The sequence below is a fragment of the Harpia harpyja genome, chromosome Z, assembly GCF_026419915.1.
Source record: "Harpia harpyja isolate bHarHar1 chromosome Z, bHarHar1 primary haplotype, whole genome shotgun sequence".
In the NCBI taxonomy this organism is placed as follows: domain Eukaryota; kingdom Metazoa; phylum Chordata; class Aves; order Accipitriformes; family Accipitridae; genus Harpia; species Harpia harpyja.
In genome coordinates, this window is record NC_068969.1 from 97,789,580 (window position 1) to 97,814,247 (window position 24,668).

The 24,668-nt window shown below is 42.4% G+C and overlaps 1 protein-coding gene and 1 long non-coding RNA gene across 2 annotated transcripts in view; one reads left to right on the top strand and one right to left on the bottom strand.

The window, feature by feature from the left end:
* Positions 1-255: 255 nt before the first annotated feature.
* On the bottom strand, positions 256-8,622 carry LOC128137312 (uncharacterized). Its single transcript, XR_008233662.1, has 4 exons — positions 8,281-8,622; positions 4,998-5,106; positions 1,428-1,510; positions 256-570 (listed from the first exon to the last, which is right to left on the bottom strand). It is a non-coding gene; the product is annotated as an uncharacterized LOC128137312 (long non-coding RNA).
* A 266-nt stretch (positions 8,623-8,888) lies between these two features.
* Positions 8,889-24,668, top strand: part of LOC128136868 (chondroitin sulfate proteoglycan 4-like) — a 45,667-nt gene continuing 29,887 nt past the window's right edge. The window contains exons 1-3 of the mRNA XM_052777172.1: positions 8,889-9,008; positions 19,575-19,738; positions 20,348-23,917. Of these exons, the coding sequence (XP_052633132.1) occupies positions 8,924-9,008; positions 19,575-19,738; positions 20,348-23,917 (3,819 nt within the window). The 5' untranslated portion in view covers positions 8,889-8,923. The remainder of the gene's footprint in view (positions 9,009-19,574; positions 19,739-20,347; positions 23,918-24,668) is intronic.

Consider the following 24,668-nt stretch of genomic DNA (forward strand, 5'->3'; position numbering starts at 1 on the left):
AGTCTACAGGCATACTACCTGGAGTAGTGAAGGCACTCCATAAAATGGAGTAGGTATCATTGACACCATTTACAGAGTATGTCTTTCTCTCTCCCAGCTCTCATGGGGCCACCCAAACCACTGAAACATTCCTCGGTAGTAACAGCGCAGAATGAACTGGCTCCAGTTCAGTTGGTCTGGACAGTGGAGTGGGATACAATAACCAGGCTCCTTCCAAAATGTAATCTCAGGGTTGAAATACCACACACCAGAACAAAGTGTTCACACCGGGTTTATTAGGGCACTGAGGGATTGGCCAAACAGGATGAGTCAAACATGCCTGAAGTGTTGTCACGGTTTAACCCCAGCCAGCAACGAAGCTCCACGCAGCCTCTCACTCACTTCCCTCCGGTGGGATGGGGGAGAGAATCCAAAGGGTGAAAGTGAGAAGACTCGTGGGTTGAGATGAAGACAGTTTAATAGGTAAAGCAAAAGCCATGCATGCAAGCAAAGCAAAACAAGGAATTCATTCACCACTTCCCATGGGCAGGCAGGTGTTCAGCCATCTCCAGGAAAGCAGGGCTCCATCACCTGTAACAGTTACTTGGGAAGACAAATGCCATCACTCCAAATGTCCCCCCCCTTCCTTCTTCTTCCCCCAGCTTTATACACTGAGTGTGATGTCATACGGTCTGGAATACCCCTCTGGTCAGTTGGGGTCAGCTGTCCCGGCTGTGTCCCCTCCCAACCTCTTGTGCCCCCCCAGCCTCCTCACTGGTGGGGTGGGGTGAGGAGCAGAAAAGGCCTTGACTCTGTGTAAGCACTGCTCAGCAGTAACGAAAACATCCCTGGATTACCAATAGTGTTTTCAGCACAAATCCAAAACATAGCCCCATACTAGCTACCATGAAGAAAATTAACTCTACCCCAGCCAAAACCAGCACAAGTGTTAAGAGGTAGCTTTTCAAACCAACACCCTCCTTCTTAAGGAAATTAATAGATTAAAAATTAAAACAATCTTGCTCTTCTTTGTATAAAGAATTGTCCTGTCTGGGAAACACTGGGAGACCTGGCTGGATGACAAGTTAGCCACAGAGCAAGAAAAACTGAAGCTATGTAAGGACTTGTCCCCCAGCCTGCAAAAATTGTAGCCATTAGGAATCAGCTTTTACCAGAGACCAAGGCATCTTGAGACCTGCCATGTCTCCATGTTTCTATGTGTACTAGATTAAAACTTTTTTGATTAAATCTCAGCCCTGTCAAGCTCAATGCAAATGCTTTTGCTGGTGTTAGCAGGCCTTTAGGTTAGTACTATTGTTTGCCTTTCCATTGAAGGCCATACATCACCGAGTTTGTGGCGTCTGCTTCATCAAGGACACTAGCTTTGATGGTCTTTTTGATGTTCTCTTCACTCAAAATCCCTCCTGTACTTTCCCAGGTCCTCTTACCTGATGCAATACTCCCGAGCACCTGAGCGCCAAGCCAACAGCTGAGCCTTCAAACCCCATTCTTCCAAACTCTGTAGCAAAACCTACATGATATATAAAATATTAACCCTATTAACCATTACAGAAACATATCACCAAAATATTAAAAACCTAGAGGCAGTTCTACATCATGTCCCTTTTGCAGCCCAGCTCACCACACCTCAACTCAGTCTACCATTTCACTCTTTCTTCACTATTCATCAGACCCATTTCCTAGCCCATTGGGCTGTACTTCTTTCTAAACTGCGCAGCACTTCTGTTACCTCAGGCAAATAAATGATAATGATGAAGAGACAGAGAACTGGCAGAGAATCCTCAAGAAAAAGCTGCAAAGGGGCAACTTGTTTAGATATGAGAAAACCAAAACAACACAGCTTCTAAAAGGTGCGTGAAATCAATAATGTCCAAATTCTAAGTAATAAAGAGCCACAATAGTGAAAAATATACTGTGTGCTACACAGGCTCCAGGTTGCCGTCAGAGGTGTGGTACATCCTGCTGTGTCACAAGGCCCACGCCAATCCCAGCTGTGCTCCACACATCTGGGGTGGGGAAGCATAGGAGCTAGTCCAGCAATTCCTATCGGTCTGAGCCATCATTGAGAGGTTGCTATCAGACAGCACAAAGAGAGAAAGCTGGGGCCTCCAGAGAGCAGCAAGAAGACGGCCATCTCATGTGCCAGATGTTGGAGTTGTCCTCTCCTTTGTCAGGTTTGAAGTAAATGGGTCTCCCCTGGATTTGACAATCTGGTCCATGGACTAAGGCAGAGATAAACCTTCTGAAATGAAAAGGGGAAGGCATGAGACAAGGCCTTTCTACTACCAGGTCTTGATGGCTGCATATTACTCTGGTCACTTGTGTTTCTGAAAGATGGCTTCAAACCAGAAGGGGTGCAAGAGAAGGCTGAAAAGAACAGCGAGGGTATTGAGCACCTAATTTGTGAGCGGAGGCTAGATAGACAAGCTAGGCTTGTTCAGCCAGGGCTGAGGGGAAGAAGAGTGCCATCTACAAATATGTTGAGGAAAAACTCAGCACCAAGGGTTTGGTAACTGTTTAGATTAAAAAGCAATGTTGGCACAAATGAGATATCAGCTGCCCATAAAGAACTTCAGCTGAAAATCAGAAATTTCCAAACCGTAAGAATAATCACATTCAGGAGCAGTTTTGCAAAGGGGCAGTCATGTACAGGACAGGGATGAGACCAAGCCATGTGAGTGTTTTTAAGACAGAGTTCAATAAATGAATAACAGTGATTATTATATGAGGTAATGTCTGCAGTAGCCAGGAGGGGGAATTTAATGATTCAGGTGGTCCCTTCCATCCTATGTTATTGTGCACCTGCAGCCAACATTATTCTGTACCCATGGTCAAGAAAAAAAAGAGAGGCTCCCATTACTTCTAATACAAGTGCTTTAGTAAGAGCAAAACAGTCAAAATTGTGAAGGCTGTGAAAATAGCTAGCATGAGCCAGAGACAATTTAGCAAGCGCAGCCGCACCTGTGTAAGATTGATGCAAGACAGGAATCCAATCCAGATGCAAAAGCAACTATCAGCAGAGGGTATTGAATTACAGGAAGAGGCAGCTTTCTGCATAGCAGTGGTGTGAACAGCTGCAGTTTGATAAGTAATCTCAAAAGCGAAGCTGTACAAAATGCATTTACAAATGCACCTTTTAATAAAGGCAGCAGGAATGACAGCCATGTGAGTATCAGAGCAGGAGGGCTGTAAAGACATCACTCACTTCTAGTGATGTTAAAGGCAGCACATGAAAAAGCGCCAGATGCTCAACCAGAATAATAACAATGATGCTGAGGACAGTTCTCACTAATCCAGGATTCACTTGGTAAAAGAAAGATGTATTACCATTATTGGAAGAATCTGAACCACTTGCACAGGCAAATGAGAACAACAGATCAGTGTGGATGAATATAGATGATTTTCCCAGAAAATAAGGGTCTAACCAAAAGGGACTGAGTTACAAACAACAACCACAAAGTTACTGATCAGCAGGAGTGGCATAAAAAAACCTGCTGAAGCCAAAAAGGATTAGAAAAACTGCATAAATCAGGGAAGCAAAGTGCATAAAAAAACCCCCAAACTCAAAACTGTATGAAAGTTTTTTTTCTGTTTCACTACTTTTATTAAACATTCTGACATTTATTCCTTGTAAATGTGCTGCTGCAATGTCTGATCACTACACAGTCTCTAAATCAGCCATTGAATGGAATGAGATGATATTTTTCACTAAAACCTAAGAACTTAAATTCTGCAAATGTCTTGAGGGAGACCATGCGCCACCGCCCTGGAAGTGAAGCCCTCTCTGGGGAGCTGCTCTTCTCTTCCAGCACACTGAAGCCAGGGGCATGAAAGCATTTTCCTTAGCACCATCCCTTCGAGTTCCTCTGCCTCCTTTGACCTGTACAAAAGCTGAATTCTAGTCTCCTCCCTGTGCTAAGATAACTTGCATAGTTTTGCTGTAGTTGTGTTTCTGGTTTTTCTTTGCTGGACTTTAGGCTGACTAACAGTTGTTTTGCCTTGGCAGATAGTGGTGAAGATCTGGTTCAAGACTCCCATTTCTGACAGATTATCTCTGAGGAAGCTTCTGGAGTTGGAAGTTTTAAATAGGTTCATTTGAAAGAAATGACCTGAGACTTGCATACAGATTTGCGGAAGAGAGGACACTAAACTGCAACACTAAACACTGAACTTTGGGCAAATGAATATTTCTTTTAAGGCCAGTGTGACAGTTCAGACTCTTGTACATATGTGTATCAGTAAATACCCAGGATAAAGAAACACATCTTCACATACCGAAACTGAACAAACAAGCAAAAATAATACAAGCTAAGGCTACTGCATTGTTTGGTGCACTTTGCATATTTGTTTTAAAAATCAAAGTTTGATTTCAATAACACTTAATATGCAAGCTAATATACTCATTATTATATTCCATAAATTAAGGAACTGTGTTGCTAAGAAATAACAGGAGTTTGATCTGGGACTAGGAGAGACCACATGGAGAGCATCCTATGTTTGCTAGCACATATCCTATAGGGAATAAGGCAGAGTCTACAACACAGCAGCACCATAATGTATACTCATGCTTCTTCATGGCATGTCTTTTCTAAAACTGTATTGCTTTTGCAGAAAGAGCAGCCTTTATTAATGTAATTGAGCAGCCATGACAATTCAGGCATGAACATGAGGACAGCAGGTGAGGACAGCAGGTCCTCCACTGCACAGCCCATAGATATGCACAGCCGCAAACTGATGTAATGGGCCCTACCAGCCACAAGGAAAAAACAGAGGAGGAGGAGCATGCCTAAGCCTTCACCCCATGGACAGCTCCAGGTAGAAAATGCAGTATCTGGCCTGCCTACATGGCTGTGATTTTCCTCTTGCCCTGGTAACATTACTACACTGAGGATGTCCATTGGGCTGGCTACATGAGCAGCTCAGTAAGGACTACCACTTAGCAGCTTCTTCTCAAAGGCACTCTATTGCTGTGCAGTGTAAAGGGCAGCACTACCCACCAATGTCATTCCACCAATTTCTTCTCTGGGTCCTCCAACAGTCAAACCTCTTCCTTCTAGTAGCAGCTGCAGCCTCCTGTGCTGAGTCCCTCAGGCTCTGCCACTCTGGCTGAAAAAGAGGAAGATTTTAGTTTCCTGGATGAGCTGTTCCTGAATGCAATCTCAGAGCTCTCTGGCAGAGCTCACCTAACATCAGGAGAGGAACAAGAGCTGAGCACTCATTCTGTGACATCTTGGAAGCGACAGGGTTTGTATGGTGAATACCTGAAGCAGGTATAGAGGCCCTGGTTTGAGGCATGTGCCACCAAGGGGATGAAAGGAAGCATTTGGATCCCTAGTGAATGCCAATGCCATCCTTCTTCATTCAGAGCAGACAACCTTGCCTTGCTTTAGGCTTGCTCATTATGATCTCCCACAGCACAAAGAGTATTCCCAATCCCAGTAGCACAGGATAAGCTATCATTCTGAGCTACTGAGGACTGGCAGTCCTGGCTGCATGTGAATTTCTCTTTCAGATTGCTACAATTTTCAAAACTGTTAAAGTGATTTAGGAACATGCATGGACCAGCATCCCACAGTAACTTGTGGGAGGCACCTATGCACTTTTGGGAAACCTATTTTTATTGCAAATGTGTAGGCTGAACTTCAAGGTGCTGAGCATTGACAGCTGCCATTGACTTCAGTAAAAATTCCATTGCCTAACTTGAAAACTCAGGACCACGTGGTCTACCTGTTAAGTCTTCAGTGAAGGACCACAAAAAGAACACAGATATTGTAGAACAAGGCCCTTGTAATTTAATTTATCGGAACAAAAATGTAAGAGATTCTTTTACTCCATTTTGAATGCTGACTTTAAATATCCTCTTTATTGAAAAAATAAAGTCCTTATTAACAATGCCCCTTTTTAAATTCACTTGGCTTGCTTAATGAATCATTGGAAAACTTGGAATATAGAACTTGAATACTGTTTGATCCCATCTGAATTGAATGGCTCCTTCATTTTCCCCAGAAGCTCTATTTTAACAACACTTTCATTTATAAGGCACTATTTGCTTAAGAAATTGCTACAGGAAAAGGATTTTCTTGCAGCCTCAGGACTCCCTCTAGTGTCATTACAGCTAGACTCTTCGGGGATCTGTACGGACCACTGCAGGTTTGTGTTTGCTTTCGATGAAGACTACAGAGCACACCTCTGTAACTTATTTGTATCTAAGACGTTAAGAAGCTTTGGTTCACTATGCTGCCCCTCCACTCAGGAAATCCAAGTTGCATATTTGTCATCTGACACAGTGTTAAATTAAAATTAAGATGTCAAATTGAAATATCATTTTAATGCAATAAATGTTGGGTTACTACTGCTTTACCTAAAGACTATTCATTTCTTCTATTTAGCTGGAGATCTTTACGTTATTAGCACAGGACCTCCCCTGACTGCTTGCAGCCAGCGTTCAATCTTTCCCATCAGAATTATCCAGGCATGTCTTCTGAGTGTTTATTACTTATCCACAACAGTGACTTCAGCACAATTTAACCAAAACCAAAGCAATCTGTTAGAATTTGTTTCAAAATATGTGGAGAGTTTTGTTTTTTTTTAACTTGGTTGAAAGCCTATGGGAACCCTAAGGAAGCCTTGGCTGAAGCAGCGATTTGCAGAGTATTGTTGGTTGAAAACTGAAGAGAAACTAATCTCTAAAGTGGTTTCTGGTACCACACGAGACTCCTTTCTTCTCATTGAAACCTTTCTCCAACCAAAACCAATAAAAAGGAACTGATGTGTAGTGTATTATAGTGGTCAGTAACATCATGCATTCTGCTTTAATTACTAAACTGATAGGCTGTCAGATGCAAACAAGCAGATCTCCATCATTAATAGGGACGAATCTGTCAACTAGCTGAATGATTTTTCACATTTGCACAGAAGTACTCAGCACTGAGGCTGACTACTGGATATGGAGCTGGCATACTGGAACTGTCCTACACAGGAGGAAGAAAGAACACAAACCAGAACATTTTACATACTGGATTTCTGCCTGTCTGCCCGCATGACCAGGATTTTTTGTTTAGGAAACAAGTCCTGTCATGCTTTCAAGACATAAAAAATCCTTGAGTAATAAAAGCCACAGATGATACCTCCTGCCTCTCATCCAAGCATCTTGCTGCACTATTTTTTTCCTAATGTGGTTTTGAGTATTACTTCCCAAGGCCTACTGTGCAAGTGATGCTGTCCCTTTTGGAGTATATCCAAGGACTCTCACGGCAAACTTCTCTGCACAGGGTTAGTGAAGCCAAGTACTCCTATGTGGGGAAATGTTAAGTCAGACCTGTGCAACACATGAACGGTGCAAAGGCAAAATATTTCCCCAGGCTTCTCCACCACAGCACAGTTTCACTGCTGCACACCTGGAGGTCAGCTTTTCCAGCCCCAGTCATATTATCGATTGTTATTCCACATTAAATCCTTTTTTTGCCCTTCTTGTTCACATCTTAGATTGACGCTCTTTACAATTCCTTCTCCAGGTTTTTCACAAATCTTCTTTGAGTGCCAGTCTGAAGAGAATGAAGTTTTTTAGGCCTCTGCCTTTGAGATCTTTAATAAAGCTGTTAAGTGATATATGGGTGAAGATCACCCCCCCCGTAATTTCCCTCTGGGCACCCCTCTCCCACCATGTACATTATTCTAAAAATGCAAAGACAGCAAAGCCTGCCAGAAATCACTAAGGAAAATCTAGACTAAATGATGACTGCAAACCTCAAAGGAAGAGAATAACCAGACGGCTGACCCAGAAAAGAGATTCATGCCATCACCATTTTTCTTCTTTCTTCAGTTTTGGAATATTATCTTAGTTACTTACTCTGCTCGCTTAGTGTCAGATTTCAGGTCACAAATTCCAGTCCTATGTGTAAGGGAGTAACAAGTTAAAAAAACAACCGACCTGTTGAGACACATTGCAATGCACCCTGCCAGCTGATAACATCAGAGCAAATTTTATGACTGCAAGGCTGTTCCTGGCACGGATGATGGATGTAACTGAAGGCACGTCTGCATATTTGAATTACGTATGATAAGTGGCTTATACAACAGTGGTTCAAGTGTGCCCTTTAAAACATTTTCTAAACTGAAACCTTGTGCTTTCAAGCACAGGACACCAACAACAAGGTGTGAAATGCAGAACTTTGCCTAATTTGAACACTGGTTATAATCATCTCACTTTATGTTCCAAATGCTTTGTCTACCTGTTACACGTTTCTTCCATAAAGAGGTACGATGCCCTTCTTTACGCACCGTATGCAAACACTGTGGAGGGACGGGGCTGCTCCAGCCAGGAGCAGGGAAGACTCTGGGGACACCTCAGAGCGGCCTCCTCCGGCCGAGACACCAAGAGGGCGTACCGCGGGCGAACGACGGGCAACAGCTACAACGGGCATCCGGGCAGTTCCCGTCTGACCCACAGACAAAACTACAGCCGTGAGGAGAGCCAAGCCTGTTCCTGGGGGCAGGTGGCCCAGGGATGCTCTGCAGCCTCCGAACTCGGAGCAACAAAACCCCGAGCGGCCTGGCCTGGCCGCACGGTGTAACTTAGGGCTGGCGTGACCGCTGTGTAGGAGGCCTGGCGGCCCGCGGGGCCCCTCCGGGCCTTGCGCTGCCCGCCGGGGGTCAGGCAGCCGCCGCCCCAGAGGGGCGGCCCGGGGCCGCGGGGAGGCGCGCGGGCCCGTCTCCCGTCCCAGGCCGGCGTTTCTTCTGGAGCGGGGGGCGGGACGCGGGAGCAGCTGCGCTGTGAGGAGGGAGGAGGCCGTCGCGGAGCGCCGGGCCGCGGCGGTGACACTCTCCCGCCGCTCCCGCGGGCCGGGCCGCGCCGCGCCGCGCCTCGCCCCGGCGCCGGTGCTGCCCGGCCGGGCCGCGGCTCCGGCCCCGCCGCCGCAGCGGCATGGCGGGCGGGCGGGGGGCCAGCGCGCCCGCCGCCCTGCGGGTGCTGCTGGCGCTGCTGGCCGCCAGCCGGCCGGCTGTCGCAGGTAGGGCTGCCCGCGGGGCGCCGCCATGGCGGGTGGCGCCGCCGGCCAACGGGCCCGGCGGCCGGAAGGCACCTGCGCCGGGCGAGGGGGGAAGGGGGCGGCCCGGCGCCGGCTGACCGGCAGGCCCCCGGCGCGGTGGGGCGAGGCGCCGCGGGCTCGGTCCTCCGGCTGCCGGGCTAAGGTGGGGCTCGCCTGAGAGCTGAAGCGGGCTTTTCGCCGGTGGCCTCCGCGAAGGGGAGCGGCCCGCCCGGAGGGCGCCCCGCTGCCCCGGCCCGGCGGAGGGCGGCGGGGCGTGCGGCGCCGTGGCCCCGGTCTCCGGGCCGGCAGCCCCGGCGGGCGAGGCCTGGCAGCAGCCGCAGCCGCAGCCGGAGCCCCTCGGCGTGGGGCGGGAGCCGCCGGGCTGCGCGGCGGAGCAGGGTGGCTGGCGGGCAGCTCGGGGCGCCGGTGCTTTGCCCCTCGGGGCCGGCTCTGCCGACAGCGGCCTCGCAGGTGCTGGGGGCAGCAGGCGTTTTGTGAAGGCGTAGGTGTCCCCTTCCTTGGAGGTGAAGGCCGAGCCTGTCACCTCGGGTTTGAGCCTGGGTCGATGGCTGTTTCCCCCCCTACAGTGGAGATACTGGGACTTGACATAGCTAGACGTGCTAATAAAAACAAACAAAACCCAAGCAACGTGGATTACCATCCCTCTCCCCCCCCCCCCTTTTTTTTTTACAATCATAACTGCAATATGTCACAAGGAAAGCGCTAAGGCACATGCAAGAATATTTTCTGTGATGCCTTCCCCAGCTTTAGTGTGCATGTGAACTAGCAGTCCCGACGTTAAGTATTGGCCAGCAACTGCGGCTATCTGTTTTTTGGCATCGAAATTCAGCTGTCTTACGTCTGGCTTTTCAGACATCCCAAGGGTCTGCAGCTCTCACTGATGGTGATGCACGTTAAGTGCAGGTCTTGGGTGGTCACCAAGACCACCGTTGGGACAGCCAAAAACTTCAGCTGGGAATTTCTTTTTCTTCTTCTGTGGCACATTTTCAAGTAAATTGTAATTAAAGCATCCAAGACTGGCAATAAATTTTATTATTTAAATACCTCTTTAAAATAATGGACCAGCAGGCAGTTGCAGAAGTGTGCTTTTTCGTACTCTGCAATCCCATGTGACATGAACCAATTGCCGTAACTCCCTTTCTTTAGAAATGTGGAGTGTGTTGTTGGTTTCTGTGATTGTATGGTGGCTGTTTTCACTATGTGGGAAGACTAGTTAGAAACAAACTAATATTTAATTGTAACTTTAAAAAATACTTTTCAGTTATTCAGAGATTAATGAAGGCTGAATTGGTAGTTTTTCTTACAGGATTAATTTCAGATATTAAAAATTAAATATACCTCTCTTGTCTTTCCACAAGAGAATTTCAATGTGTGGAGCTCTAAGTGATGTTCTTACTGGTTTTGTGAACAAAAAGCCTGCATGCAGGGTAGGGGGGAATTTTTTTATTGCTCGTAGAGATGTCTCAGAGCTATCAAGGATGTCAGGGAGATCTGATTGCCACTGAAATTTCTGTAGTCATAGTAGTGTTGTCTTAAATGTCATGATGAAGGGTTTTGTCATTGGTTTTGCTGGCAGTAATGTTAGGCCAACCAGTACTGTTTTGAAAATGTGAAGCTGACCAACCACTTTATGCCTCACTGTTGCAGTAGTGTCCTTCATCCCCGGTGTTGCAGGCCGTGCAAGGCAAAGCCAGAGCCAGAGGGTACATTTCCAAACTGCAAACTGCAAGGTAGGGGCATCAGCAACGCAGCCTGCTGCTGCTTTTGCTAACCTAGGTGCAGCAGTGCAGGATGCTCCGACTGAGCTGCCTTCAAGCTCAGCTCATCCGAGCCATGTGGACTTGCATCGCTACCAGGTGAGCTTGTTAACTTCCAGCTCTCCGATCTTACACCAGCTGCTGCTATAGCTGTAGCCGTACCCAGAGATAGAGAGTTCCTGCTCCCAAAAATCTTAGAGTGAAATGGAAATCCAGTCAAAGGCTGGAAGGAAAAAAAAGCACTAACAGCTTCTTATAGGCAGTGAACTGAAATTAGGTGTTAAATGGTTTTCCCAATTCTTCAGTGTGTTTCTGTGGTAGAACCAGAAATTAACGTCAGCTCTGTTCATTTGACGTTCAGTGCTTTAACTACAGGTCCATCTTTTATCTGGAAATCACAGAATCATAGAATGTTTTGCGTTGGAAGGGACCTTTAAACACCATCTCGTCTGGTATGTAAAGCATTTGTAGATGCAACACAAGGATGTTACTCACTGTGTACATTTTAGGTGAGCGTAAGAGGCTTACAGACTGTCATAGTGTTTGATTTACACACAAAATCTCACTGTAAATCCTACACTGAGAAAGTGTGAATCAACCCTGAGAATTCACTTTTGAATAATAGTTACATTAGCCTTAAAGGGCATTCCCAGTGAATCTGGCAGCTCCCTTTTCCACTTCCATTTTTCCTGTGCCCCTTGTGTGCTGTTGATGTCATCTGCTACAAGCTTAGATAAGAGGACAAAGATGGCAGTAGTATTTTTTCATTATGAAGTGTCCTGTTTGGGTTCTTTGTTTTCTTTCTGTCATTCTGCTGCATTATTTCTGCTCTTTGTCCTTGTAGCAAAGCTTCATTAACCAAACTCCTGTTTTGTGACATATCAGCACTGTGTTTTGGAGAGCGTAAGATTTGTAAGCAAACCTGTATTACCTAAGGTATTCTGTGGTACTGGTAGTGCTTTTCAGTCTCACCAGTTGAATTTGATCAAATCTGTGATCAAATGAGGTCAGGTTTCAATCAGAAACTTGGGAAAAAACAGCTACGAATTTGATTCTTCACTGCTGTTCAGGAGCAAAAAAGCAAATATGAAATTACTTCAAGAAAGTAATTGCTGTCAAATTTTATTTTTCTGACTGCTAGTTTACTTAAGCTTTGAATCACCAGAACTGTTAATCTTTATTTCTAGAATATGCAGCTCCTGACAACTCCATGAAACCTATGGCAATTTCTTTTACTATTTGCATTATATTTTAAAAAATAGTGATTTTTGTCACCGATGTGCTATAAATTCTAGGCAGACCTTTCCAAAGTTCCAACAAATTGTTAGCCATGTAAAATATTTTGCCTGAAAGAATTATTTTTGAGTTAGGACAGCTACATAAAATGAATTCTTCTTTTATTGTATCTTCATAGCAGCTTTTTCATACCACTTGGAGAAGTTTTTTTCAGAAACTTTAGTATAAATTAATGACTTTTAAAGTAATTGTATGTGAGTGCTAGAACCCAACGTCTATTTCTCCAAAATATTTTTATATACTCTGAAGTTAGGATTCTTCTATAGTCACAGTAGTTTCAAACACATTACTGGCAGATTCAAGGTGAAAGAAGGAAATACAACTAGATAGGGAAATAAATGTACAAATCACAAAATTTTGGAACAGTGCAGTGTGTGAAAGAATCACTTTGGCTCGGGTGTTCTGATAAATCGTTCCAGCTAAGTTCCTCAGCACAAGACTGAAACATGCTGAAGCTACAAACTTCTGTAGTGTCAGTATTTGTACACTAGGGAATTCACTTTGGAGAGGACTGACAGCTTTTCTGGTGGTGCAGTAATTGAAGTCGTGGACCTGGGTGTGAAGCTCTGTTAGCTAGAAGGAGGTAGAGAACTGGTTTGGTTCTGTGGGGCAGCCCTAAACATGTTTATAGTGTAGAATGTGAGCCCATGCAATAACTCCAAATGTATTCTTTAATCTCTCGTTCTGCCTTTTTTTCTGGCAGAGGGCTGTTGGAAGCTTGTTACATTGAGTACCTGGAATTTGGTACTCTTTCACTAATGTTCTCTTGCTTTTTAATCTGTCTCCACTTGTGCTGTACAATCAGAGTAAATGAGGCTTTTAAAAGTTATTAATATCACAACAGCTTATTTATATTTGGTATTAATAGGCTCTGAACACTTGTTTCCATCACTCAAATCCTATCCCAAGGGAGAGTCTTCCTATTATATTTATGTTGGAGGTTGCATGCTGTTTTTCCTGTGGTTTAGGGGAACAAAGTTGGGACCTGCATCTTCATCCTTTGGGACCTGCATATTTTGTCTTAGTTACAGCAGAAGCTATTTGGGACTGAAGGTGTCTCTCATTGTTTGCCTAGCATTTAGTGCATGAGAACCCTTAATGAGGCTTCAAGCTGTACTTCTGTATAGCCTGAAAGTATTCTTACGATGTGGAAACCTGCCTTCATCTCTAGATTGCACAACCCTTCCATGTTTCACTGGAGCACCCTAAAAGACTTCGTAGAACAAAAGAAATTTATCAGTATGAAAAACAACTGCTCTGTTTTGAGAATGGAGGGACAAAGGCAGAGAGGGGGGACAAAGTTATACCACTTTGACTTCTTTGCAGCCCTGAAGTGAGCTCTCACAGAATGTGCCTGGTAGTCTCATGCGTGAAAAGGTCTGCTCTGCAAAAGGAGAGATCATTCCTTTTTCACCAAATGCAGGGAGAAACAGGCTGCACTGTTAGCCAGAGCTTCTACTTGCACATCCAAAATAGCAGAGAGTCAAAAACATACCCAAATTTGCCAACAGACAGATAGAAAACCACTGTTGCCTGGAAGATTATTATTTATCTGAGCTACCTGTCTGTGCCACTTGATTTCTGTTCCTGTTACACTTTTGTGAATGAGCTGCAGGGGACAAATCTTCAAGGTGCGAATCTCAGCTGGACAATGGGAAGACTATTTATTTGAATAACTAGAACAGGTCTTGCCTCTAGATATACTACAGGTGATGAAGCCAGTACCTCACCAGTCACAACTGACGTTGTACGCGCTTGTTGCACTTTGAGTGTGCTGTTAGGATGGATGAATTAACCTTTACTTTGACTTTGCATTTTTCACATAGAAAGATAAGTACCTTTATTTTCTTGAAGGGACGTTGCACAGTTGGAGTATCTTGGGAGGTGTGTGCATCAAACATCTAGTGGATAAGGACCTTGTCTGTGTTTGGGGCTCCTAGATACCAGTGCACCACAGGAGAACAGTAGACGGTGAGACAGCAGGTTCAAAACTAGCGAATTTGATCCCCCCCCCCCCTTCTTCTTTTTAATTCCTTTTTATACAGCCAGCCTGTAGAGCTCACTGATGCAGATTATTAGTGAGGCCACTGCAAGAACTGTGGTCTCAGCTGAGGAGTTACTGTGGCACAGAAGTGATTCTTGTCTTTGCAGCTGACAGCAAACAAGCCAACCAAGCCTCCTGGTATGGCAGTTCTGGAGTTTGGAGAGGATCCTGACTGAAAATACATGGGCCATGTTAGATTTAATCCTTTACTTTTATGATTTTATCTTTAGTGACTAAGTAGTGTAATAGATTGCATGACTCCCCACACTGCCCTGCTCCCTGCCCCCCCCCCATCAAGTCATATATAGTTGTTTTCAAGCAAATTAGCAGGCTTGAAATGGTTTGGGAACAGTTTGTCTGAGCAGCAGTAATTCTGTGGTCTAATTATGACATTTATTGTAGTGTTGAAAACAGAAGATCAATATATTGGGTATTAAAAGTAAACAAATGTTTTTGTCTACATCAGAAGGATTCAGGATGTCTGAATATACTTTTAAGTGTTACCTACATTGTTTTTCCATACACTGTAGGCTTCTGGCCAAAGCATTATCTTTAAAGGGCCCTGGCACTGATACCTCCTGAACATTTTGAAGACAAAAACATTGTCCAAATACTCTCTTACATGGGAACTACATAATTTTTCTTTCCCGATTGAAGATCAAATTATGTGTTTCAATGTTTTTTTCATGTAAAAGGGTGGATATTAAAGGCAGGGGAGGGATCTGGTAAAATGTCCCTCTTCTCTTTTTCATCTGTGAATGTAAAAACCTTTATGGATTACATGAGTATAGAAGCCTTTCTGGGTTACTGTTCAGGCACAGTAGGGAAAGCCTTTCCATATGACTGTCTTTGGGAAGAAGGTGTAAAAGGAATCCGAAGAAGGAAAGGACTGAGGTATGTGGAGCTTTGGCTGTCCACAGTGGAGACGAAAAGGAGTTGAGCAGACATGAAGTCTGCATTAAATTACTTCCAATTAAGGAGTGAGCATGGAATTGCGATTCCAAGATCACTGTTCTTCCTTATGATGCCTATGCATTGCTGAGAAGATTCATAATCTAGTCTGAAATGAGAAATACTGACAGAAAAAATGGGAAAAAAGAAAAAAATCCCTTCCTTCAATTAGCTCTTTAGTCTAGGTTTTGTTGTTGGATGGATGTGCATAGCTCATGATAACTGTGTAGTAAGTCCCAGTTTGGTTTCTTGTACATACATTTCTAGGGATTTAGTTTTGCCAATGGGGAAGAGACAAGGATTTTATTGCTTTGCGTTTTGAGCACAGAAACCAAGAGAAAAATTATTCAAGGTGTAGCTGTTTGTTGAATTTGATGATATTTTTAACACTGGAGAATGAAAGCTGCACAAAAGGATAAAATGCCAGCCTAATGCCACCACTAGATGACTAGTGAAGAACCTTTTGCTCTGTGATTATGAAGGCTTTTGCTGTGCCTGGCCTGGTTTCTCATGGTTACTTCTAAGAAACCTGTGGACAGAGCTGGAATCTTCAGTAAAATTACTTGAAACAAAATTCTCAAAACTTACACTTCCCATATAAATGTTACCTGTTATGATGGAAATATTAGGAAGGATTTGTAACCCCAGTGTGGTACTTCTAGTCAGACTTGAGGGTTGGCTCTAAGGGAGAAGGAAGAGATGAGGACCACAAATTAGCCAGTAGCTCGGGTTGAACAGATCTTTAAATTGGCATTCCATGTGATTATGCCTCTATTTTTTTGAGCCTTTGTGTATATGTGTCCATGTCCATGAAGGGACATTATAGCTGATGTAGATCTGGCTGTTATTCTCAGGTGCTTCCACCCATCTTTTCACTTCGAGGCATAGAGCTGTTAGAGAATAGGTTGTCTGCCCAGGTACTCCAGAGGAATTGTTCCCTATATGATGTGTTGAATTTGCCTGTTCCAGTAGCAAGAGAGCTTCAAGGCTGGTATTGTTGGTTGAGTGTCACTTACTTTCCGTAATGGTATGGTTAACATCAGATGGTCCATGACAAAATGTCCCCTTTTCAAAAGCTGTGGCACCAGATTCATTTCGAGGTCACTCATAACACAGTTTCAGCCAGAAATCATTCTAGAAGTGTTTGCTCTAGAGGAACTTGATTCCTATATTATAGTAACATGCTTTTTAGTTTGGTGGGTACTGAAGCAGAAATCACACCAAAGCAGTGTAGGTGGTCTTGGCCCAAGATCTCATTTAGTGCTGGATCAGTGCCTAGGCTGATGCTGAGCTTCCTGCCCCACCTTCAGTGATGGATTCTGACTCTGAAGTGTTTTATGAAGGCAAAAGCTTTAACTTATGTTTCTTTTTTCTTTTCCAGGAAATTCATGTATGGTATAAACACCAAACTGTTTCCCAGTGGCACACTACAAAATATTGACTCTGCAACTTCATTTCTAGTTATTCTAAATTGCACTTAATAAGCCATGGATAAGTTTATCTTTCTGCTCAATTGCTTCCCCAAAAATCCAATGTTTCTTCCCCACAGACTTGAGTCTAATGAAAATGTGATGTCTTTAAAAGTTATTTTCAGGTTCCTTCAGCAGTCATTAGTTTTGATTCAGAAATTCACCAATGAAATTTGGGGGCTGTGTTACAGTGATCATAATGAAACTTTCAGCACATTAACATCTTCATTTGTTAATTTCTGAGGAACTTCACTGGTAAAAGTATAATGACATCTCTTACTTGCCAGTTCTGTAGGGGTGCTAGGATGTAATGTAGCAAAACGAATGTAACTGCTTCTTGGAGTCTCAGTAGGGTGAGGAGAAGGGTCTGCTTGAGGTGAAACCTTGTAGCCATAACATATTGATATTCTGATGTTACTACAATGGCTGAAGGAAATGGAGTAATCCTTTGATTACAACAGGTTATTTCAGACAGCTAGGTTATGCCTCCTGTGATCTTCAGGAAGACAGTATCTATGTGGCTCATTTGCTGAAATGGAGGTCAGGGGACTCCCTTACCTGTGTTATTGGGTCCAAAGCTCTATAGGGTAGGGACAGTCTCCCTATAGTCCATCTGTACAGTAGATACAATAGTGACAGTCCTAGCCACTGCCATAATATGAATTTGCCATGATATAAAAATTATAAACATTTAACCTGCTTCTTGGCTTATTAGTAAAATTCAGTCCTCACTTATATTGGGAGTTTGTCTCTAGTTCTATTATTCCAATACTTGCTTTAAAAGGGAGATATTTCTTTATTAACCCCACAGTAATAACATTTCTATGTGCAACAAACAGCACTGGTTCTCTTACTGTATAGATTTTATGGAAGACCTGTAACATATATTAGAGCTCTTTGGTGAAAGCTTCTTTTATGCTAGAAGTAAACCGGTGGGGAAGAATTCCTTTTTGTTCGATTTGGAACCAATTTTTCTATGCACAGTGGTGACTCTTCCTTTGCAACAAATATGTGTACTTCAGTAATCTAAAAATCTTTCCTGTGTTTCTCTGGGTACTTAATATAACACACTATTACATAGCTTTTGGCTGTGGGGTTTGTTGAAATCTTATTCTTGGGAAAGCCACCTAGAATTTTTATGTATATTACAGCAAGTTTTTAGATACTATTAATGATTGTTTCATGAAACGGCTGGTTAATGGGACCTTTGATTTGGTACTCTGAAATGTGCAGACTCAGTTCAGAGTCTGAGTTAAAGTTACACTTTCTAAGTGTCATCAGAGTGTGTTAGATTCAGTAGAGGGACAGCTAATGTAGAGCCACGAACAATTAAACCTCAAAAGTCCTCTGCAGTTACGCTTAATTTTGAAAAGAACTGTGTTAAAATGAGAAAGTTGTCTCAGAATGAAGCTAAAAGCTGCAAAATAAATATTTAACTGGTGGCATCCTTAAAGAGCTGTGTCCAAACACAGCTGAAGCATCATAAACCCTGGCAGATGTAATGTGAAAATAGACATGCCTGAAAAAAACCCAAAGGTCAAGGATCAGCTAGCTGAAGGAATCAAAGCTTGTACTAAATCCTTCTTAAATACATCAAGAACAAAAACCCTGCAGAGGGTCTGTGCAGCCTGTTGATTAAGTTATCAGTATAAACGAAGCACTCAGAAAGGGCATGGCTACTACAGAGAAGCTAAATGAAATGGTGTTTACTGCTAACTGGGAGGAGTCCCAAACTGAAATTCATTTTTTTGGGGGGGAACGAGAGGGATTGACCTAAAAAAACTCAGTGATGAAATTGCTCACTTGCTAAGGGTAATGTCTGATCTCATGCTTTAAAATCCCTGGGTACCTGAAGCCTGGTGGATGGCAAATGTTATGCCAAAGTTTAAAACAGGAATGACCAGGGGACTGTAAGCCTGACATCCATACCATTCAAATTTATAGATAGTGTTACAAAGGATAGAAGATGCAGGAGTAAGTAGGATCAACTTGGGAAGAGTCAGTAGGATTTCTTTAAAGATAAGTTCTGCTTTACAAACCTCTTGGAGTTTTCTTAATGGGGGTGGGGAAGATGACTAAGATTTAGATTCCCAAAAGGCTTTTGGTAGAGTTTGACATCAAAGGCTTTTAAGCAGCCATTGGATAGGAATGCAGGGCTTTGTATATTAAGTAATGGATTAAAAGATAGGAGGATGGGTAAATGATTGATTTTTTTTTTTTTTTGGTGTAGGAGGAAAGTTAACCAGCAGAGTTCTTGAGGATTTGGTCTTGGGATCTGTGCTATTGAGTGCAGTAATAATGGGGATGGTAAAGCCAGTGAGTAGTCAAATGAGAAAGTTTGCTGGTGTTGCTGTTCTTCAAGGCAGAAAAGAGGAGAGAAGAGGGTGAAGGTGGCCTGTACAGAACTGAGTCACTGGCCAGCAGGGCAGCAGAGGTGGTTGGAGACTGCATACAGGAAACAAGAGGGCACTTCAGCCTGGAAAAGAGATGGATGAGAACATATGAAAGAACCACACAGGTGGCAGGAGACCTGTGGGTCTTCTCATCAGAGATGACAAAGGATGTCTCTGACAGAGATATAAGAGCATGTTGAAGATAAAGATGTTTCCAAAGAGAAAATAAAGGAGTACTTCAGAGAGAAATCCTTTGGCAGTTACAAAATAGACCAATTGTGACAAGCTCAGGAAAACACCTGAAATAAAAAAATAATTGGAAGAGTATTTGAAGGAAAGTATTAAATATGATTGCACTGTTCCTAGGATTCCCTGTCGTCACTGTCGGAAGTAGAATACTGGGCTATATTCACTGCTTGTCCATACTGGTGTGGCCACTGGGCTCTTACCCAGTTGCTTGGACTGGTGAATTTGATATGTGAGATCTATTTTCATTCATACCTAAATAAGTATATAGAGAGTTAATATAAGTTTTTTATATATATTTAGCTGTAGATAAGAAAAAGGTATTTTTCTGTGTGACTAAATCTCCTGTTTGTTTTCTTTCTTTCTTTCAGTATCATTTTATGGTGATAGCTTTGTGGAGTTGAACATGGCAGAAGCATCCTCTCAGACATCCTTACAGTTGCAGTTTCGAACAAGCAAGCCACATGGGCTGCTTTTTCTTGCAGCTGGGAAGAAGGATTATTGTTTAATGGAGCTACGCTCAGGAAATTTACAGGTATGGTTTATAATTATAGCTAAAAAGATATGTGTAGCCTGTATTGTTTAGTGTTTTCCTTTAAGCTGTTATCTATAACAATTCTGAAAGTTTATTTTTTAAAAAATGGAAAAATCACATAATACAATTGATAATTTCAAAAGATGGTCTTTATTTCTTACAATGATAGTTATTAAAATTGGCCTCTAAAAGCCTTTTTGATCTCTAGATCTTAAAATCAAGATCATTGTATTCAAAGCATGGGGTTCAGTAAAGGCAAAATTTCAGATTTGATGATGTTAGCATCATAGAAAATGTTTGGATCCAAGTAATAGTTTTTCTGCAAGGTAAGTTCTTGAAAGATCATTGTCACTTGGGTTCTCAGGAGTTGTTGGTCCTAGCAGAACTGCAGAGGAGTCTATTTCCTCTTCTGCAATTATTCAAGTCATATTTGTGATGGCAAGTAAACCTACACAAAATTTTAGTGGGATTTTATTTTTTCAATTATATTTTGTAAATTATGTGCTTAATATGAAAAGTTATGAAAATTAATGTATTAAATATATCTTAATATATGATTATGAAAAATACTGCTTTGGATTTTGACGGTTAAAATTCTGTCTCTTGCAGTTGAGAATTAACTTTGGCATGGGGGAACGAGTACTGCATTCTCAGCAAAGATCTCAGCTGAATGATTTAGCTTGGCACCTGGTTGAATTACGTCATGAACATGATGATGTCACGTTGGTAATTGATAAACATGATAGAACTAGTGCAAAAATGCCTGGAATTCTCTATGAATTAAATATTGATTATGGATTCTACATAGGTGGTACTGGTAAACTTGATGTTCCCTACCTTGTTGGAGCACTACCTAGTTTCCGAGGATGTATTGATGATGTGTTGTTCAATCAGCTAGACATTCTGATGCCTCTGAGACCTTCTCCTGGCTTTAAAAATGTCCATGAAGTTTTGGTGGGATGCAGTGATGAATTCTTTGCAGATGAAGATGAACCCATTAGTTTCTTCAGTTCCAGATCCTATGTTTCTTTCCCATCATGGAATGTTGATGATGAGGGAATCTTGGAGTATAAATTGCAAACCTCAGCTGCACGTGGCTTGCTGCTTTACCATCCTGGGCAAGTGGGAGATTTCATTGCAATGGAAATGGAAGATGGATTAATTAAAGCCTATGTTGGAAACCATAAAAGTAGAACCCAGATTTCCTCTCGTAGGTCAGTCAATGATAGTCACTGGCACTACATCAAACTGAAATTTACTGCAGAATATTTGCAGCTGACATTGGATGAAGAAACTGTGAAAAAATCATTGCCTCCCCACAGCAAGCTGCCGCTTTTGAAGGGGTCTCTCTTTGTAGGTGGTATAGATGACAGCACACGGTCAGAAGTTATTAAGTTAGAGCTAATCTCGGTGTCTGGGAAGTATGCCAGAGGAGGATCCTTCAAAGGTTGCTTAAGAGACCTGAAAGCCAATTCAGAAAAGAAATCGCTGAAGAATGTTCTGGTGACAAAGGACATATCAGCTGGATGTGAAATGAAGACTGCTTTTAATACAAATCTTTCTTTAGAGATGGCTTTAAAGAGCCCTACTGTGAAAGCAGCCCCAACATTTGCCATTTCCCCTGAAAACTCTGTCTCTCTGGGCAAGGAAGACAAAAGTCACTTCTTAGTTCTAAGTAACTTGATTGTGCCAGAGGGCGGACAAGCTTCATTTGAATCTAAACATATTAAAGTCAACATAGACTTTCAGAAATTAGGGATTCATCAATCACAAATTCTTTTTGAAATAAAGAAACCACCCTCTCATGGAGACTTGAAACTAGATGTTGAACCAGTGCAGGAGGTAAATACATTTACTATGCAGGATGTGTGGCAAGGGAAGATTCTTTATGTCCATGATGGCTCTGAGGACACTTACGATTATTTTAATTTCTCCATTTCTACCAGCAGTGAGAAGATTGTACCTCCATATTTGCAAGGAAATGAGCAGCATGTGTTTCGCATTACTGTCACTCCAGTAAATGATGCGCCTGAGATCACACTTCCTGAGGGAAACTTGCTGCTTCTCTTAGAGAACTCAAAGAAATGTTTGACTAATGATCTGATAAAAGTTCTAGATAAGGATACAGATCCTGTGGGTCTCAGTCTTTCAGTACTTGGAAATCTGAATGCAGATGCAGGATTTTTAGAAAATTCAAAGCATCCTGGAAAAGCTATTACTACTTTTTCTAATGAGGACTTAAGAGAAGGCATTGTTTTCTTTGTCCACACAGGTGTCAGGAACTCAAGGATTGTTCTGAGGGCAAGTGATGGTGAGAAGGTGAGCAACACTGTTGTATTACGTGTTATGGCAGTTCCTTTGGATTACAGAGTTGTCAATAACTCAGGAATAAAACTACACCAAGGTGTTACAGCTCTGATCACACCTAGGCATCTGGCAGTTGAAACAAATGCTAACCTCCAGGAGCTGGAGATACGGTATGAGATCACAGAGGCACCCCAGTTTGGGGAAGTTCAAAGGCAGCATTCAAGGGGGGAATGGAAGCAAGTCAACTCTTTTTCTCAACGCTCTGTTCAGCGCAGCCGTGTGAGATACTCTAGCACTTTCAAAGAAATTCAGCTGGAAAATGTTACTGACCAATTTAAATTCAAAGTTAGCATAGGAAACAGAATCAGTGAAGAGCATGTGTTTCCAATCAAAGTGAAATGGTTAAGGTACAGTTTATTGAAACATGCTCCTCTAGAAATCGAAAATACAAAAAGGAAGTACTTGAATTCAGATAACCTTTTTGCTGTGATTGTGGATCTAGAAATACCTGAAGATGAGGTTCATTTTAAATTGCTGTCCCTACCAAAGAATGGACAGATACTGCTTAATGACCAGCCTTTGAAAAAAGATTCAGTCTTTAGCCAGAAAGATATTACTGATCAAAAAGTGGCATATGAAGTAATCAGCAGATACCATGAAGACAACTGTGATTCATTTAGATTCCTCATTTCTACAAAGTATCTGGAATCAAATTTATATGACTTTGAAGTCTACATCAAATCAGATTTCAGAAACATTATTTTGACTAACAATGGCCTTACTGTAACTGAAGGTGAAGGAGAGTTAATAACAAGCACAAAATTGTTTGTGCAAACACTGGATAATAAAACTTTCCAATATAAAGTTGCACAGTTTCCTAAGCACGGGAAATTAAAACTCATTAATTTTTCAGGCTCATTCAAGAATAATGATAATCTCACCACTTTCACTAACAAAGATATAACTGATAAGCGCGTTATGTATGTGCATGATGATTCTGAGACAGCGTTTGATGAATTTGTTGTCAGAGCTTCCAGTGAAGAGTCAGGAAAGTTGGCAAACTTTGATCCAGAAGTAGAACCTTTGTCAGTAGAAATTAGATTCAACATTTCTGTCCAGCTGAAGAATGATGAGAAACCAGTACGTGTAATTGATAAGATGTTTAACATAGTAAGAAATGGGCAGCGATTATTAACTTTGGCAGATCTTTGCTATCATGATCCTGATTCTGATTTTGATGATGGACAGTTGCTATATACTAGACGTGGCATTTCCAATGGGGACTTGGTGCTAACAAATGATACTTTGCACAGACTCTACCAATTCAAACAAGTGGACCTGGAGCAAAAGCAAGTCCTGTTTAAACACCGTGGTGCAGATTTGGGGCGTTTTGTGCTCTTTGTGACAGATGGCAAGCACTATACCTCTTTGCTTCTGGAAGTTAGTGCCACTGATCCTTATGTTAGGTTGGCAAATAATACAGGCTTGTTGGTTCAAAAAGGGAAAGAGGAAACTGTTACAACAGCTAACCTAAGTGCTATTACAAACCAAGACATAAGAAATGATCATGAGCTTACATATGAGATATTCTCTTTCCCAAAATATGGAAGAATATATGTAAATAATCTATTGATGGATTCCTTTACTCAGTTTGATCTGATAAAGGGGTATGTGACCTACAGGCATGATGACAGCAACAACCTTATTGACACATTTAACTTTACAGTCCATGCTAGAGAAGTGCATCTGGATGCTGGAGTGCATGTTCGCATATATTTGGAAGGTCATCAGTGGCCACCAAGGATTGTGAACAAAAACAATCTCTTGGTTGAAGAAGGAAAACCAGTTAAAATCAGTAAAGGAAAACTGCAAGTAAGTTAACTGTGCTGTCCATTTCTGCAATCTTCTAGCGAGTTTTCTTCACTGCTTTCTCAGCCATTGCAGTGTGGTTAGTCTCTCTCTTCTTTAACTTCTTTTAGTTCTCACTAACATAAATGCATTCTGGATGCTTAATTGTGGAGAGACTGGAGAGACTAGCAAGCTTCCATTTCTAGAAGGGAAAACTGGTTATGTTAAAGAAAAAGGCTGCCCATATTCTTTGACTCCATTGCATATTGGTGCTTGAGAAAGTTAAGATTTGGAGATGCTGTATTTGTATGTTTGTTTTAGTTGTGACAATTGTTGGTACTTCATGTATCAGTTGAGCTGGTGGGAAGTGCCAAGGAAGAAAGGGTTTTGTTTCATTCAGTTTGGAGCTTAGCCCGATTAACACTGAGGATTACACCCAAAATTTTAAAACCACCAAGTCACTAATCTGAGGTCATTTCTCTCTGCTTAATACTTTCCTCCCCATTGTGTGTAGCCTTTCAGTAACCACTGTGAGGGTACTCTGGCAGCACATGGCTGTGCTGTTGAAATCCTTGTTTCAGGCAGGGCTCTACGGTTCTTAGGCTGTCAGTTAATTCCACAGTGTGTTCCTTTTCAAAATTTACAAAACACTCCCATGATGTGTTTCTTTAATGTCTACTTAAAGTATTGTATTAGGAACTGTGTAACCCAAATATGGAATGCCAGTTAATTAGGAAGACAATCCCAGGGTTAAAAGTGAAAAACTCAGAAGAGA